Consider the following 19111-nt stretch of genomic DNA (forward strand, 5'->3'; position numbering starts at 1 on the left):
TCACCCGAGGTCAGGAGTTCAAGTCCAGCCTGGCCAACATGGTGAAACCCCGTCTCTACTAAAAATACAAACATCAGCTGGGCGTGGTAGCACATGCCTGTAATCCCAGCTACTTGGGAGGCTGAGGCAGGAGAACTGCTTGAACCCGGGAGGCGGAAATTGCAGTGAGTCAAGATTGTGCCACTGTACCCTAGCCTGGACACCAAGAGAAAAACTCCGTCTCAAAAAAAAAAAAAAAAGGCCGGGCGCGGTGGCTCAAGCCTGTAATCCCAGCACTTTGGGAGGCCGAGACGGGCGGATCACGAGGTCAGGAGATCGAGACCATCCTGGCTAACACGGTGAAACCCCGTCTCTACTAAAAAATACAAATAACTAGCCGGGCGAGGTGGCGGGCGCCTGTAGTCCCAGCTACTCGGGAGGCTGAGGCAGGAGAATGGCGTGAACCCGGGAGGCGGAGCTTGCAGTGAGCTGAGATCCGGCCACTGCACTCTAGCCTGGGCGACAGAGTGAGACTCTGTCTCAAAAAAAAAAAAAAAAAAAAAAAAAATTGGTAACTAATCTGTCAATCTTGCCTGTGATGTTAAAGTAAGCTGAGTTTGAACAGACTGTAAGTAATGGAAAAATACTTTCATATCATCACAGAATGCTAAGGCTGGACAAAAGATTTGCTTGGGGGTTATCACATCTCTTTGCCTCCTCTGAGAAATAGAACCAAGGTCTATAATCAGCAAGAGACTGCCTCAGGGTCATTCAGCTGGTTAAGGTAACCAAAGCCAGTTCTGAATTCCAAGTTTCTTGATAACAATCCAGTGATATTTCTTCCTACACCATTTTACTCACTTCCCTCATAAAAAAGCTATCTATATATCTATTACGTTTTCAGTGCACACTCAATGCCAAGCACCACACTTGCACGTTTTAAACTAATTTAATCTTACAACAGTCTTTTTTTTTTTTTTTTTTTTGAGACAGAATCTTGCTCTGTTGCCCAGGCTGGAGTGCAGTGGTACGATCTCAGCTCACTGCCACCTTTCCCTCCAGGGTTCAAGTGATTCTAGTGCCTTAGCTTCCCTACTAGTCAGGACTACAGCTGTGCGCCATCACGCCCAGCTAATTTTCTTTACAACAGTCTCGTGTGGTATTTATTATAATCACTTAAAGGCAAGAAGACTGAAGCTCAGAAGGGTTTAGCATGCTGCCCAAGACCACACAGCTGTAAAGAGTGGTATCCAGGGCCAGGTGCAGTGGCTCATGGTTGGCGGATCATGAGGCCAGGAGGCCAGCCTGACCGATATGGTGAAACCCTGTCTCTACTAAAAATACAAAAAAATCAGCCAGGCGTGGTGGCACGCGCCTGTAGTCCCAGCTACTTGGGCGGGTGAGGCATGAGACATAAGAATTGCTTGAATTGGGAGGTGGAGGTTGCAGTGAGTTGAGATCACGCCACTGCACTCCAGCCTGGGCGATAGAGAGAGACTCTGTCTCAAGAAAAAAAATAAAAAATAAAAAAAAGAGTGGTGTCCAGGGCTAATTTCTCCGGTGTTAAAGTGCAGGATCTGGGGACAAAGTACTTCTACATACAGGGTGCTCTGGTTATTGAGGTTCCCTGCCCATGCTACCAGAGGTTCATGTCGAGAGAAGGGTCTGATCTTGCTCAGGAGGAGGTGGTTGTTTCAGTAGGTTAGAAAGAATCAAGTAAATTCTACCTCCTGGTGTGAAAAAGGTTTCCAAGTTTGTGTAGATCCTGTGACTGCGCTTTCATTTTTAGAGAGAGAAACTGAGTAAAGAAGAAAAATAGAATGATGTTTATATTCTCTGACAAGTGTGCTTTCTAATGTGCTAATGGCTCACAAAATAATGGTTCCTGACACTTGAGAAACACGTTTCTTTTTGTGACATTTATCTTCCTCACATTATTGTTCCCTGTCTTTAGCCTCAAACCCTACATTCTGTAGCTCAAGCACTTTAACTGCAGAGAGGCTTTAATCCCCTCTCTCCAGTTAGGGAGCCTCCTAAGGAGTCTCCTTGTCTTCCAGGTCTCCACTGCCAATCATTTCACAGAAGGGCAGAGAATCTTCCAAAGCAAAGCTGTTGCTGCCCTATAACATTCACCCCTTCTTTCTTGAAAACACACCCCAGGCTATCTTTCCAGCTTGCTTTTTCCCCACCCGAGTCCCTCACGCCCACTGTAACTAATCTCGGCTTTTCCTCCTCTGGGCTTTGGCTCACGATGGTCCCTATATCTGGAATCCTTTCCTTTTTCATCTTTGGCTGCCTCGATTCTGTCCATTCTTTTTTATTTTTTTGAGGCACCGTCTCACTCTGTGGCCCAGGTTGGAGTGCAGTGGCATGATCACGGCTCACTGCAGCCTTGACCTCTTGGATTTGAGCGATCCTCCCACCTCAGTCCCCGAGTAGCTGGGATAACTGGTGTGAGCTACTGTGACTGGCTAATTAAATTTTTCGTTTTTTATGGAGACAAGGTCTTGCTCTGTTGCCTAGGCTGGTCTCTAACTCTTGCGATCAAACAATCTTCCCTCCTTGGTCTCCCAAAGTGCTAGGATTACAGGTGTGAGCCACTCCACTGGGCCGGTCTATTCTTTAAGGCCCATCTGAAACATAATTTCCCTTGCCTTTTCTTTTTCTCAACCAGATATCCCTTCCTTGTCCAACACTGGGTATTCAACTGGGTGTAACTTTTATAAGAGTTGACATTTGGACCTGTACTGCAGATATCTGTGCACCCAAACTGTCAATGACCATGATCAACTACGTGTTACTGACCTTTGTGTTATAGGTAGCACCTAGAACAGACGTTTGTATTGTCAATTATGAAAAACAAAAGTCTAAAAGTGCTTCACAATTTTCTGTCAGTTGAAGAACTGGTCAAAGAAATCCAGAGGCTTTTTTTTTTTTTTTTTTTTTGTAAAGTACAGCTTCTTAATAGGGCACTTGATTTTCTAGGTGTGGACACAACAGTTGATAGACATCTACTAGGTCAAGAAAGGTATGCTTGGATTAGGTAAATGACAGACTCAAAAGAGAGGCCAGGATAAAGGCTAAAAAACAATCCGAAGGCATCTGCGGTATCCTTTTGTTTATATCTTGATTTTTAGTTTTGTACAGGGGAACACAGGAAGCTCTGAGGCTTTAAAACTAGAAACTTTGCAATTTAATCAAATGAAAAATTTTGAATGCTGTGCTGCAAATCTGATTAAATAGGACTAGTAATTCACTTCCAAACAAAATAAACCCCAAACTCAGAAAATTTAGCTCCTTTTAACAACAACAACAAAATCTGGTAATGTTATTTTTCCGAAATTCTAAAGCTAATCAGAGAAGTCTGCCCCCTCACATAAACATTTTTTCATATACCTTTATGAAACCTTCTGAGATAACACTACTACAGAGATGAATAATGAATTCACAGACCCTAGCTGTAACTACGTCATTGTTTACTTGGTGACTTTTTTTTTTTTTTTAAATCGGAGAGGGGGTAAAATGGGGAGGATGAGAGAAAATCAGTTTAAATTGTATTCAAATACATTTACACGATTAACATCACAACTCAAGGAATTTTTTTTTCTTACAGACCTGTAGCACTTGTTGGTAGGAGAACAATGAAATGAACCGGTAATTTGAACAAAGGCAACAGGCACCTGCAGCCTTTCAATCACTTAGCAAATATTTCCGCCAAGACAGGGCCGAATTCGGGGATCTAGGCGAGCAGCCGGGTGTCACCTTTCTCGGTAAGCTGCAAATCTTGGGACAACTAGGACCCTTCCCAGGGATCCTGGACTGGGAGCAGTCTCGGGTTTTTAGACAAATCTCTCCTCCTACCACACGTGACCGAATGGCAATCAGCCTCCAAGAGAGACACCGCAACGCATCAGTCGCGGGATACAAAGGCTCGGCACTGCCGCCGCATCCTCGGGAGGATCGCGGAGCCTCCCGCGCTCGGCGTCTGCGGAGCCTGCGCAGGGAGCAGCTGCGAGGCGCGCCGCTCCCGGGCCTGCAGGGCGGTGCCGCGCTGCGCGGGGAGCAGAAGCGGGGAGCGCGCGCCGCCTGCCCTGAGCGTCTGCCCACCCAGCGCCGCCGGAGCAGGGGCGCCGCGCCGCACGCAGCCGAGCAGCGCCACAGCTGCCGCCGTCGTCGCAGCCGCAGTCGCCGCAGCTAGGCCCTCGGCCGCCGCAGGGAGCCCCGCAGCGACGTGGACCAAGGTGAGGAGGCCGAGGGCTCCCCCGGCCCCACGGCAGGCCCGAGGCTGGGCCACCCCGTCCCCGCCCAGGCCCAGGCCTTCCCTTTCCTCTCGGCTTCTTCCCCTTCCCACACCTCCCCTGGGCCTCGCGCCGGCTGCAGGGCGCCGTGAGCGGCACTTACACCACGGCTCTGGAGATCATCCAGGACACCATCTTCACGGGGGCTTGGGCCCCACGTCCGGGGCGGGTGGGCGCAGAGCGCTGTGGACCAGGCCGCCAACGGCAGGCCGCGCGCTTCGCCGGCTCCTCGCGCTCCCCGGGGCCGCGCTGGCGCCCTCGGGAGCCGGGCCCGGTGTGTGCGCGCGCGGCGGCCTGGGCTGCGAGGCGGTCGGTCCCCCGCCCGCCCCCGCCCGCCGGCCCGGCCGCCGAGCCGGCCAGCCCCGCCCCTGCGCTCCGCTGATAGGCGGCGGCGGCGGCGCGTTGGCCCAGGCCAGGGCCGGGGCCAGGCGGCCGGGCTCCGGGGCTGGACCGGCAGGACCCTAGCCCGTGCTGGACGGCCTCGCGGCCGCGGCCTTGGCCCTTGCGCTCTAACCAACCTTACCCTCCTCCTTAGCTCTTTGGGGCGCCCACCTCGCGGCAAGAGTCGGGCAGGAAGCTGAGGAAGGGTACTGGAGGGTAGGGATTGGCAGTGCCTGTGTGAAAAGTGAGATATTCGCAGGAACCCGGTGTCCAATAAAACACTCTCGACCAGGCCCTGGTTTTGGAGAGCCAAGACTTTGAGGTGTGCCTGGCCACATCCGGTACCCTCAGTGTTTACGGAGGCCCAGCACCAAAGGCGTCCTTACAGTACCGCATTTTAAGGGAAATGTCGAGAGGTTCTTGCATAGGCCTCCTTGTGTGCCACGAGTCTCGTGGTGCAAGGCAGGGAGCGACAGAGGAGGATTTCATGTTTGCGGTGGTGAGTGTAGTGATACCACTGTTCTGGGCCTCTTAGGGCACCTTTTCATCAGAGCATCTGCAAAGACTTTTACAGACACAAATCTCCATTATTTCCCTGAGGGCTGCCAGATGTTCAAAGTAAGGGCTGGGTCTAGGATTCCTGACCTGTCTTAAGATTTACGACTATATTACAGCTATAAGATTTACAACTATATTTTTTGGAGATTGGGTTACTGCTTACACCTTGCTGTTCTTGCAAATATCATTTCAAGGGTAGACTTTTAAAACTTTTTTTTTGTTGTGACAGTAGCAAATTGAGAAAATGATCTTAAGGTTTAGGTATTTTTCTTTTTTCCAATTAAGACAATAGTAAAAGATAATTCTAGTATTCAGATGGTGTGAAGAATAAAGGATGAAATGTAGGCTTGGAGCCTTTAATTAAAGTCCTAGAAAATATGATGGCTTTTGTGACCATACTATAATTTTGTCTTCTTGTTCCTCAGTTTCCCTGTGATAAAAAGGGGATAATAATACTGTAGTCTGTCTCTTGCCTTTTAGGGATGATGTGAGGCACTGCTAAATAATATATTTAGGAAATAATGTGACTTGCGTGGAAGACAATCAAAGGACACAACAGATTATCCTAAATTTCTTTCAGTTCTCAGTCAGTAAATTGGGTAATATTTTCATTATTTAAGAAACAAGCTCTGAAGCTACTTTCTACTGTTGGATTAGGTTCTTTTTGCTTATTAATTCATGTCAAGGCTATATATTTTTATTTCAGGAATTTTAGTAGTAATTTGCATTTACTCTGAATCTTTTATTTTTGGTCATTATTCAGCGTTATTTGAGGATCAGGTGTGCTGCATAAGCACCAGCGTTTTGGCGAACTCTCTTGTTCAATAAAACTGAAATGAATTTGAATATCATTCAAATCCCTTCATGAACAGGTCCTGAAATAGCTTTACAGCCTTTACTTTCACTACCTTCACCCCCAACTCCTAATGTACCCTTTCCCTACCTCTCTTCTCTGAACCAATCTGTATTTTCATGCTCAGTGCTTTTGCCCAGATTTTATTTTTCCCTTAACACTTTGCTTCCCATTCTGTACCTATCAGAACCCTCATTTTTCAATGGCCTATGCCATGAAGACGTCCTTGGTTTTCCTCAGGGACAATTATTCCTAATTTTGTCTGTGCCCCCATAATTTATTACTTCAATTTCTATTTCTTATCTGTGTCATTCTGCCTCTACCATGTCTAATATACTGAATGGCACAATGTTTGAGAACAGACGTGGTGTACTGGATTTCTTTGTGTTTTCCAACTATCTAGCCTAAGATAGGGTAAATGCCCAATAAAAATTTGAATAATATTTGTGAAATACAGTCACTCTTTAAGCATCAGATTTAAAAAAAAATTCAGCCACATACATTGGAAGTCCCTTTAAAATGTATGCCTTTCTTGCCTTTTTACTTTGGAGATCATCATTGTGAATATTAATTATTTCAGCTAATCCTAGCACATTAATGCCTTCCGAGGTTGCTGAGATAGGTAGGACTGCTGGCTGCTCTCTGAAATGTCCCTGGACTGCTGTGCGTTAAATTTTATTTTGTATGCTTATTATATCTTACGCTTCTTCCACATTTAGGTTACTTTTTGCTGCTTGCTTTCTATTTACCTGGAACAGTGCCTTTTTTCACATCTCAATAGGCCATGGGTTGGAAACCACCTACCATGTGCTGTACACGTCATTGAGTCATTCTGACAACTTAAAAAGCCAGGTAGTGTTTATTCCCTTTTGGTACCATGGAAAGTGAGGTTTAGAGAAGTTATCTCATTGGCCAGTGATCACACAGGTCATTGGTAACAGAACTGGAGATCTAATTCATGCTTCCCTAGCTTCTTTACATTATACTGGGATAGATAGCAGAATTGTGTTGAAGGCAATGGGTGCAGCTCGGTGTTGCCCTCCAAGGGGAAACTAGAAGGCATTTTTTAGATTGTTGTAATGATTGGAGCTAACAACTTGCGTTTGTTGAGTGGAGGCTAGAGAGGTGTGGGACAGTGCTGAACAAAGTGTCCCCATGTCCTGCATGATTTAAGAATATCTTGCTTGACATTGATGTAATATTTGTAATTATCAAAGCCTGGAACCTCCATCTTACATCATGATTTTAACTGAATTTTCCAGTGTCTGTTTCCACATGTAGCCGTTACGTGAACTGAAGGAAGATTGTTTTGTTCACAACTTGACTAAGAGTTGTTTACAGTTTTGGAAAATTGTACCACAAACAGCTCTGCATTCATAGATATATTCAGCTACTAGTTACTTCTTTAAGTCTTCTAGTGTAGTTTTGCCCCACATCGAAATATATGTTATTGTAAATCATTTTCATATCTCTTTTCCATTCTTATTTAGGGTATATGGATTTGTTTGAAATTGTAGGAATATTGTTATTTTATTTCAGGGTGGTAAAGCAGAAGTTGGAAAATATTTTATGCAAGGGGCACATTGAGTCTGATATGGTTGAGAACTGTTTATCTAAAGTAAGACTTCATCTGCAAAGAGTCTCTCATGAAAAGTGCCCAGATTTTAGTGGAGTGTGTTTGTAATTTCTGTGTATTGGACTGTGACTCAGATACACAGAAATCTGCTAAATTTATTAGCAGATAGTTGAGATCTACTAAGAAATAAGTGGCCGTTACGCTGGGTTGCGGTGGCTCATGCTTGTAATCCCAGCACTTTGGGAGCCAACAAGGGCAGATCGCTTGGGGCCAAGAGTTTGAGGCCAGCCTGTCCAACGTGGCAAGACCTCATCTCTACTAAAAATACAAAAATTAGCTGGACATGGTGGTGCACACCTGTAATCCCAGCTACTCGGCAGACTGAGGCAGGAGAATCACCTGAACCTGGGAGGTGGAGGTTGCATTGAGCTGAGATTGCACCAGTACACTCCAGCTTGGGTGACAGAGTGAGAATCTGTCTCCAAAAAAAAAAAAAAAGGTGGCCATTAGTACTTCACTGTATAAGATAAGGTGCTGGGGCACTGGGAGAAAAGAAAATATAATACCTTCTGCCTAGAAGCTTTTATACTGTGGGTTTTTGGTGTGTTTGAAATCATTTCTTATATAGAAGATATTTCTTTAAGTACTGAACTTAATTTTGATTTTATACATATATCACTAATATTTGTACATTGTGCTATATAAAGCACATCCTTCATTGTGTTCTACAAAGACACTTTTCTTCTCTGAGGAAGGCAGTGTATTTAGGGCAAAGGACATTCTCACAGGAGACCTAGTTCTACTACCAGTAATGTGATGTTTGGTAAATCACACTGTATGTTTCCTGTTGAATATGGGGATGATACTGTTAGGAAGATCAAACATAAGGGGTTTTAAAACCTAAGGGTAATTAGACTGTTAAAAGCATTGTTTTCTCTTTTAAATATTAGTTTTCCTAGGAGATATGTGGAATGTGCATCTTCTGCCTGTTAAAGGAGTTCATTTATTAGCAGAGCAGCAGAGAGTAGGAAAGTACCTAGGAGAGCAGGTAGTGAGAGCAGAATTAGAAGGTACAAAGATAATATCTGATCCTTGTAATTATTAATGAGAATGCTAATGAGACTGAATACTAGGTCACCTTCCCATTTCTATTGGGAGAGAGTTTTCAGTAGCTAGAAAGTACATTTATCTGGAGAAAGGCTAAAATTACTAAATGAGTCTGTCTTTCATAGTTGTTTAGAAAATAGTGGGAGAGAGAGAGGATCTTAAGAATACTGACCTAACAGAAGAAAGCTGTTCTTTTTCTATCTGCTGCTAGGTGAATACCTCTTTTCTCTCAGGCAGTCTGCTTATGGAATTATGGTTACAACAGAGGTTAAGTTTGGCTTTAGAGATTGAAATTGAATGATAAGGAAATTATGTTGAAAATACAATGATCAGATAGCAATAGAATAAAAAGATTAGGTTCTGATTAAGTATTCACTATAGGTATTGGTAGAAAAAGACGGTGACTAGCTGACAACACAAAAAGTAAAATCCATCTGTGATGGCTGGATCTGGGAAACATACACAGTAAGAAATTGACCTTATCTGAGATTCTTATACATTTCCAGTAGTAGCCTTAATACAACAACTAAAGATTTAGACAGAAGCTTTAGTTTTTCCTTCATGGTAAAATATGGTTTTGTGTTTGAACCATGTTAAGTGGCAGAGTAACATCTAGTTTAAGACAGTTGAGGTACTTTTACTATTTATTTAAAATAGAATAGATTAAATCAGGATTTTAAGCTCTAGATAGACTTATGATTTCAGGTATTCAGGTGCATATGGGGTTGTGGTATTAATTTGCCAAATCTGAAATATTTGATAATTCCATCATGTCTAGTAAGCAGAACTTCAGCAAATTTGTATTGATGTTTTTTTTTTTTTTTTTGAGACGGAGTCTCCCTGTGTCACCCAGGCTGGAGTGCAGTGGCCGGATCTCAGCTCACTGCAAGCTCCGCCTCCCGGGTTCACGCCATTCTCCTGCCTCAGCCTCCCAAGTAGCTGGGACTACAGGCGCCCGCCAACGCGCCTGGCTAGTTTTTTGTATTTTTTAGTAGAGACGAGGTTTCACCATGTTTGCCAGGATGGTCTCGATCTCCTGACCTCGTGATCCGCCCGTCTCGGCCTCCCAAAGTGCTGGGATTACAGGCTTGAGCCACCGCGCCCGGCCTGTATTGATGTTTTGAGTGATAATTCAAAGTACATGGAATAAATTTAAAAGGGAACAGTGAAAAGCTAATCTTTTTTTTCTTCCTTGTTTCCAGCTAGTCAGTTCATTTCACAGGCAGTCTCTGTTCCCAGGTTTTTTTTTTTTTTTTTCCTCAAAGTAAAGTCCAGAAACATACCCAATTATTAATAGGTATTTAGTCTAAGATAAAGACAGCATTTTATGGTTTTTGGAGCGTGATGGAATTATTCAGTAAGTGATGTTGTGACAGCCAGCCAGCCATTTAATAAAAACTGAAGAAAAAAAATTCTGATGGGTAAGAAATGGAAATGGAAAAACTGAAAGTAACATAAAAGGACAAAAAAAAAAAAAAAGGATAAAGGTATTATATTCTTGATAGCAGGAAGACCTTTCTGTCATAAAATAAGAAACTGTAATCATAGATTTGAGTATATAAGAATTCAAACTCCTGTGCCTCCAAAACCAATATAAACAAGATTGAAAGATGACAAAGGAGGAGTAATATCTATAAAACCTGACAGAGGGTTTTTTGTCTGATTTTTGGGTGTATATCTTCATATATCTTCATATACAAAGCACTCTTTTTAAAAACGATTAAGAAGTAATCTCTGAAGACTTCCAATTTCCAGTGTAGCATGTAAGGAACTCAGTAATTACCACTTGGTCCTGACAACAAATAAATAACTGAACAAAATGAAGAATAGACAACACTTCCTAGATTCCTCAGAGAAGTGAAGTCACAGGGCAAACCACATCCTCCAAAACTGGAGGGACAGACAGGTGGATACAGAGAATCACAACTACTGAAGCAGAAACCGAGGATCAGAAAGCCCTGAGGGAACCAGTACCCGGGTAGGAAAACCTGAGCTGTAATTGAGGAGTTGCTGGAGGCTCAATGTGGACAGCTCTGAGACCTAAAAACTCCAGGGAGAGCCAGTCATAAGGAAGCCCCCATAGTTCTGTGAGATTTACTTCCTGGAGGTCTACCAGGTCCTCACAGTAAATATTTGAGAAAAATCCTCTTATGCTGTCAGCAGGAGAAGGGGGAAGTGAAACATTTTGAAATACACCAAGGTATTCAGTCCTTAACAAGGCCTGCCCTCAGGAGAAATTACTTCTCTTAGAACCTAACCTAACTGGGGAATGGGAAAAATGCAGCTCCAGTCAACTCTAGCCCTCCACATGGAGAAAAGGAAATTCCTAACTTGATAACTCCCTCTAGACTTCCACTTGGGGGAAGGGAAATAACTCCAGCCCTCTCCAACCACCCTGTTCCATTTGAAGGGAGGAAAAAACCTGAGAAGCGCTGGTGGAAGTTCACAGTGTGGAGGCACAGGCTCGCCAGAGGACTGAGACCTAATCCTAGGCCTATAGAATGCCTCTCCTCCCCCATCACCCTAGTGCTACATTACAAAACACCTGTTTACTGTAGGTTTTTTTTTTTTTTTAATTTCTAATACTTAGTATATTATGTCCAGCTTTAACAAGAAATTACAGGCATACTAAAAGGCAAAAACTGCAGTTTGAGGAGACTGAACCAAACATCAGAACCATAGCCAAATATGGCAGGAATGTTGGAAATATCAGACCAGAAATTTTTTTATTTATTTATACTTTTTTTTTTTAAACTTTTATTTTAGATTCTGGGGTACATGTGTGTGTGGTCTGTTACCTGGGTATGTTGCATGATGCTGAAGTTTGGGGTCTGAATGGTCCCATCACCCAGGTACTGACCTTAGTATCCCACAGTTTTTCATCCCTTCTGCCTCCTCCCTCCCTCCTCTAGTAGTCTCCAGTGTCTATTGTTGCCATCATTATGTCCGTGAGTACCCAGTGTTTAGCTCCCACTTATAAGTGAGGGCATGCAGTATTTGGTTTTCTGTTCCTACCTTAATTTGCTTAGGATAATGACCTCCAACTCCTTCCATGTCGCTGCAAAAGGACATGATTTCATTCTTCTTTATGTCTGCATAGTATTCCATGGTGTGTGTGTACCACATTTTATGTATCAAGTCCCCTGTTGATGGGCACCTAGGTTAATTCCATGTGTTTGCTATTGTGAATAGTGCTGGGATGAATATATGAGTGTGTGTGTCTTTTTGGTACAACAGTTTGTTTTCTTGCGGTTGTAAACCTGGTAACAGGATTGCTGGGTCGAATGGCAGTTCTTTTAAAGTTCTTTCAGAAGTCTCCAGACTGCTTTCCACAGTGGCTAAACTAATTAACATTCCCACCAACAATGTATAAAGCTTCTGTTTTCTCTGTAGCCTTGCCAACATCTGTTGTTTTATACTAAAAAGTAATAACCACTCTGACTGATGGGATATGATAACTCATTGGGATTTTGATTTGCATTTCTCTGATAATTAGTGATGTTGGGCCTCTCTTTTCATATGTTTGTTGGCTGCTTGTATGTCTTCTTTTGAGAAGTGTCTGTTCTTGTGTTTTTGACCATTTTTAAATGGGGTTATTTTATTTTATTTTATTTTTTGAGATAGAGTCTTGCTCTGCCACCCTGGCTGGAGTGCAGTGGCACTATCTCGGCTCACTGCAAGCTCCGCCTCCAGGATTCACGCCATTCTCCTGCCTCAGCCTCCCAAGTAGCTGGGACTACAGTCTCCCGCCACCATGCCGAGCTAATTTTTTTGTATTTTTAATAGAGACTGGGTTTTTCTGTGTTAACCAGGATGGTCTCCATCTCCTGACCTCGTGATCCACCTGCCTCGGCCTCCCAAAGTGCTGGGATTACAGACCTGAGCCACCGCGCCCAGCCTAAATGGGGGTATTTTTTGCTTCAGTTGTTTAAGTTCATTATCAATTCTGGATATGAGACCTTTGTCAGATACATGGTTTGTGAATACTTTCTCCCATTCTGTAGGTTATCTGTTTTCTAAGTTGATAGTTTCTTCTGCTATACAGAGGCTCTTTAGTTTAATTAAATCTCAATTGTCAATTTTTGTTTTTGTTGCGGTTGCTTTTGAGGACTTAGTCATAGAGTCTTTCCCAAGGTGCCAATGCCCAGAGTGATGTTTCCTAGGTTTTCTTCTAGGATTCTTATAGTTTGAGGTCTTACATTGAAGTCTTAAATCCATCTTGAGTTAATTTTTGTACATGGTAAAAGTAGGCATCCAGTTTCATTCTCCTGCAAAAATGGCTTGGCAGCTATCCCACCATTTATTGAATAGGGAATCCTTGCCATTGCTTATTTTTGTGGACTTTGCCAAAGATTAGATGGCCGTAGGTATGTGGCTTTATTTCTAGGCCAGGAATTAAAAAAAATATAGGATTAACATGCAAAAGGCTTTAATGGAAAAAGTAGACAATGTGCAAGAACAGATGGATAATGTAAGCAGAGAGATGGAAATTTTAAGAAAGAATACAAAAGAAAATACTGTAGTGAAAAATATTGTAACAAATGAAGAATTTCATTGATGGGCTCATTAGTATACTGGACTTTTGAAAATCTCTGAGCTTGAGGATATTACAAGAAGCTTCCAAAACTGAAAAGCAGGAAGAAAAATGACGGAGAAAAAACTCCCTCAGAACAGAATGTCCAAGAACTGTGAGACAACTGCCAAAGGTGCAAAATATACATAAGGAAATAAAAAAGCAGCAGAAAAAAAAGAAAGGAACAGAAGCAATGTTTTAAGGAATGACAGAATTCCCCCAAATGAGTGTCAGATATCAAACTGCAGATCCAGGAAGCTCAGAGAACACCAAAGATGATAAGTGCCAAAAATCTACACTTAGCGACACCATATTCAAACTTCAGAAAATCAAAGATAAAGAAACCGTCTTGAAAGAAGCCAGGTAGGAAAAATACCTTACCTATAGAGAAGCAAAGATAAAAATTACATCTAACTTCTCCTCAGAAATCATGCAAGCAAGAAGAGAATAGAGTGAAATATTTAGTGTTGAGAGAAAGAAGCCCACCACCTAGAATTTTATATCCTGCCATGTTGTGTTACCCTTCCAAAGTGAAGAAAGAATAAAGACTTACTCAAAGCGAAAATTGAGGGAATTTCTTGTAAGTCTTATATGTAAGAACTATGTAAAAAAGACTTACTCAAAGCAAAAATTGAGGGAATTTATTGCAAATCTGATTTGTAAGAAATATGTAAAAAAAAAAAAGTTCTTCAGAGAGAAGGAAAACAATATAGGTCAGAAGCTTGAATCTTAAAACCTTTTATATTCCTTTTTCATAATTGATCTAACAGATAAGTTTGTTAAAATAATGATAGTGACCATGTATTCGATTATGCTTCTGTGGGTGTGTGTGTGTATCTATACATGTACTTAGGTATAAGTGAAATGAATGATGGCAATGATGCAACAGATGAAAGAGTGGATTTAGGAATATTTGGTTATTATAAGGTACTTGGACTGCTTGTGAAGTGGTATAACATTATTTGAAAGTGGACTTGGATGAGTTGTAAATGTTTATTGCAAACTCCAGGGAAACCACTGAGAGAAGTAAAAATTGAAAAAGAAGAAGGGGAAGGGGAAAGAAGGGAAAGATGAGAACAGGCATTCTTCTGTATACATGGGCAGTTACTTCCAGGACTCCTTGAGTATACCAAAATCCTCACATACTCAAGTCATGCAGATGGCCCTGTTGAACTTGTGTATACAGAATGTTGGTCCTACATATATGTAGTCTTCACATCCCACACACTGTATTTTTTTTTTTTTTTGAGACGGAGACTTGCTCTGTCACCCAGGCTGGAGTGCAGTGGCGCAATCTCAGCTCATTTCATTTTCCACCTCCTTGGTTCAAGCAATTCTGCCTCAGCCTCTGGAGTAGCTGGGATTACAGGTGCCTGCCACTGCGCCTGGCTAATTTTTGTATTTTTAGTGGAGACGGGGTTTCAGCAGGTTGGCCAGGCTGGTCTCGAACTCCTGACCTCGTGATCTGCCAGCCTCGGTCTCCCAAAGTGCTGAGATTACAGACATGGGCCACCACGCCCAGTCAAATACTGTATTATCTGTCTTCATTTAGTTAAAAGAAATGTGCATATAAGAGGACCTGTGCAGTTCAAACCCATGTTGTTTAAGGGTCAACTGTATAATCGATACGCCAAGAAAAGGGAGAAAATGAACATCATATAACTGGTGTTCAGTTAAAACCACAAAAGGCAGAAAAAGTGTAAAAGACAGAAATAGGAACAAAGAACAGGGGCCACACACAGAAACGTATAACAAATATGATAGATGTTAGTCCAGACTATATCAATAATCACTTTAAACATCTGTGGTCTGAATATACCAATTAACAGACAGAGATTAGTAGAGTGAATTAAAAAGCAAGACCCAATTAGAAACCCACTTTAAAGATACAAATATTAAAAGTAAAGGAATGGAGAAAGATATATCATGCTAACATTAACCAAAATAAACTGAGGGTAGCTATATTAATAATAGACTTCAGAGCACTGTACATCATCAGGGATAAATAGGACATAATGCCAAAGAGATAAGTAATCCAAGAACATACAACAGTCCTTAATATCTATATGCCTAACAGCAAAGCATCAGAATGTGTGAGGCAAGAACTGATAGAACTGCAATGAGAAATACATGAATGTACTATTATAATTGGACACTTTAACACTTCTCTATCGGAAATTGACAGCTCTAGTAGACAAAAAGTAAGGACATAATTGAACTTAATAGCACTGTCAATCAACTGGGTATAATTGACATCTATAGACTACTTCACCAAATAGCAGCAGATTATGCATTCTTCTCAAGCTCACATGGAACATTCACCAAGATAAACTTCATTCTAGGCCATAAAACAAACCTTAACAAACTAGAAATCATGCCATATCTGCTCTCAGAGCACAATAAAATTAAGTAGAAACCAGTAACTGAAAGATAGCTGGAAAAATCCCAAAATATGTGGAAGATTAAACAACGTCTAAATAATACATAGGTCAAAGAAGAAATCAAGAACACTTAAAAATATTTTGAAATAAATCAAAATGAAAATACAGTTTATCCAAATTTGTGAGATGTAGTGAAACCAGAGCTTATAGGGAAATGTATTGGATTGAGTGCATTTATTAGAAAAGATGGAAGATCCAAAATCGGCTGGGCGCGGGGGTTCACGCCTGTAATCCCAGCACTTTGGGAGGCTGAGGCGGGCAGATGATGAGGTCAGGAGATCGAGACCATCTGGCTAACACGGTGAAACCTTGTCTCTACTAAAAATACAAAAAATAGCGTGATGGTGGGTGCCTGTAGTCCAGCTACTCTGGAAGCTGAGGCAAGAGAATGGTGTGAACCCAGGAGACGGAGCTTGCAGTGAGCCAAGATTGTACCACTGCACTCTCGCCTGGGCGACAGAGCAAGACTCTGTCTCAAAAAAAAAAAAAAAAAAAAAGATTCAAAATCAGTAATCTAAAGTGCCACATTAGGAAACAGAAAAAGAGCACATCAAATCCAAAGTAAGTAGAAGAAAAGAAATGTAATAAAAGAGCAGAAATCAATGAAATGAAAATCAATAAAATCAAAAGCTGGTTCTTTAATAAGGTTAGTAAAATAGATAATCCTTTAGCTAGACTAGCTAAAAAGAAAGGATACAAATTACTAATATCAAAAATGAAAGAACAGCATCTTTATAGATCCCACTGATACTGAAAAGATAATAAAGGAATATTATGATTGACCCTCTGCTTATAAATTTCATAACCTAGATGAAATGGACCAGTTATTTAAAAGGTGCAATCTGCCAAAAGTCACACAAGAAGAAATAGACAATCGGAATAGGCCTGTATTTAGCAAAGAAGCTGAATCTACAATTAATAATCTTCCCAAACAGAAAGTGCCAGGTCCAGATGGGTTCACTAGTGAGTCTACCAAATATTTAAGGAAAAAGTTATGCCAGTTATTCACAATCTTTTCCAGAAGACAGAAGTAGGAGAAATACATCTTAATTCGTTCTATGAGACCAGCATTATCCTAATTCAAAAAACACATATTGCAAGAAAAGCAAAGTACATGCTAACATCTCTTACAAACATAGATGCAAAAATCCTCCATAAAATTAGCAAATTTGATCCAAAAATGCATGAAAAATTGTATACCACAACCAAATGGGATTTATCCCAGGTATGCAAGGCTGCCTCAATATTGGATAATCAATTAGTGTAATCTAGCACATTAACAGGCTAAAGAAGGAAAATCACAGGGTTGTATCAATAGATGCAGAAAAAGCGTTTGATAAAATCCAACACTAATGCGTTACGAAGGCTTTCAGTAAATTAGGAAGAGAGAGGAACTTTCTTACCTTGATAAAGAACATCTACAAAAACCCTACAGCTAATATCATAGTTGATGTTGAGAAACTGGAACCTTTCCTGCAGAGATTAAGCACAAGGCAAGAATGTCCCCTCTAACCATTGCTTTTCAGCATCATTCTGTCCTAGCTGATGCAATAAGACAAAAAATGGAAATAAAAGGTATATAGATTGAAAAGGAAGAAGTAAACTCTCATTGTTCACAGATGACAGGATTATGAAGAAAATTAAAAAGAACCAAGAAAATTACTTCTGGAACTTATAAACCACTATCACTTTCTTATATTGCCAGCACTGAACAAGTGGAATTTGAAATTAAAAACACAATAAATTAAAAACATTTACATTACCAACCCCCAGAATGAAATGTGTAGGTATAAATCTAACAAAATATATACAAGATCTATGTAAAGAAACCTACAAACCTGATGAAAGAAAACAGAAGAACTAAATAAATGTAGAAATATTCTGTGTTCGTGGATAGGAAGACACAACATCATCAGAATGTCAGTTCTTCCCAATTTGTTATATAGATTCAATGCAATCCCAGTCAAAATCCTACTAAGTTACTTTGAGGCTATCATGAAACTGATCCTAAAGTTTATATGGAGAGGCAGAAGATCCAGAACAGTCAACACAGAATTAAAGAAAGAGAACAAAGTTGGAGAATTGACACTGCCCAAGTTAAAGACTTACTATAAGACTGCAGTTACTAAGGCAGTATGGCACTAGTGAGAGAATAGACAAATAGATCAGTGGAACACAATAGAGCCCAGATATAGACCCTTGTAAATGTAGTCAAATGATCGTTGACAAGGGAATAAAGGCAATACAATGGAAAAAAGATACAATATTTTCAAAAAATAATGTTGGAATAACCTGATATTCACTTGTGAAAGAAATCAATCAAGACATAGACCTTACACCAGGCAGGGTACAATCCAAGATTGTGTCTTTGGTGTAGTATCTAGAAAGTCATTAGTAAGACTTGATAAGTTGGAATTTCATTAAAGTTAAATTTTTTTTTTTTCTCTCTGCAAAAGACACTGAAGAGAATTAAAGGACAAGCCACAGGCTGGGAGGAAAATATTTGCAAAAGATATATTTGATAAACGACTACTACTGAAAATATATAAATAATTCTTCAACATCAACGGTAAGAATATAAACAACCTGGTTAAAAAATAAGCTACAGACCTTAACAAACACCTCACCAAAGATTTGTAGATGGAAAGTAAACATGTGAAAAGATGTACCACATCATATGTTGTCAGGAAAATGCAAATTAAAATAATGTGAGATACCACCATATACCTATTAGAATGCCCAAAATTCAGAACACTGATGACACGAAATGCTGGCCAGTATATGAAATAATAGGAACTCATCCATTGCTGGTGGGAATGCAAAGTGGCACGGCCAATTTTTTTTTTTTTTTTGAGGTAGAGTCTTACTCTGTTGCCCAGGCAGGAGTGCAGTGGCGCGATCTCAGCTCACTACAACCTCCACCTTCTGGGTTCAAGTGATTCTCCTGCCTCAGCCTCCTGAGTAGCTAGGATTCCAGGCGTCTGCCACCACTCCTGGCTAATTTTTTGTATTTTTGGTAGAGACGGGGTTTCACCATGTTGGCCAGGCTGGTCTTGATCCCCTGACCTCCGGTAATCCACCCGCCTCAGCCTCCCAAAGTGCTGGGATTACAGGCATGAGCTGTCAAACCCGGCTGGCACAGCCACTTTTAAAGATGGTTTGGTAGTTTCTAATAAGACTAAACATACTCTTAACCATTTAACCCAGCAATCATGCTTCTCAGTATTTTTCCAAATGAATTGAAACGTGTCCACGCAAAAACCTGCGCAGAAATGTTTATAGCAGCTGTATTCATAATCGCTAAAACTTGGAAGTAACCAAGATGCCTTTTAGTAGGTAAATGGA

General features: G+C 41.2%; 2 protein-coding genes across 5 annotated transcripts in view; one reads left to right on the forward strand and one right to left on the reverse strand.

Moving 5' to 3' along the window:
- The window catches only part of REEP3 (receptor accessory protein 3), a 104918-nt gene extending 100297 nt beyond the window's left edge, over positions 1 to 4621 (reverse strand). For 2 of the 3 annotated variants that reach the window (XM_033208329.1, XM_033208328.1), the window contains exon 1: positions 4381 to 4601. In XM_033208329.1, coding sequence (XP_033064220.1) covers positions 4381 to 4412 — 32 coding nt within the window. In that variant the 5' untranslated portion in view covers positions 4413 to 4601. Of the gene's footprint in view, positions 1 to 4380 lie in introns of all 3 variants that reach the window. The other variant, XM_033208330.1, reaches the window with a different exon arrangement.
- JMJD1C (jumonji domain containing 1C) overlaps positions 2911 to 19111 on the forward strand; it is a 374654-nt gene continuing 358453 nt past the window's right edge. For both annotated transcript variants that reach the window (XM_033208321.1, XM_033208324.1), the window contains exon 1: positions 2911 to 4220. The gene's annotated coding sequence lies outside the window, so the exon portion shown is untranslated. The remainder of the gene's footprint in view (positions 4221 to 19111) is intronic.

The sequence above is a fragment of the Trachypithecus francoisi genome, unplaced genomic scaffold (assembly GCF_009764315.1).
Source record: "Trachypithecus francoisi isolate TF-2019V2 unplaced genomic scaffold, Tfra_2.0 Lachesis_group9, whole genome shotgun sequence".
Taxonomy (NCBI): Eukaryota; Metazoa; Chordata; class Mammalia; order Primates; family Cercopithecidae; genus Trachypithecus; species Trachypithecus francoisi.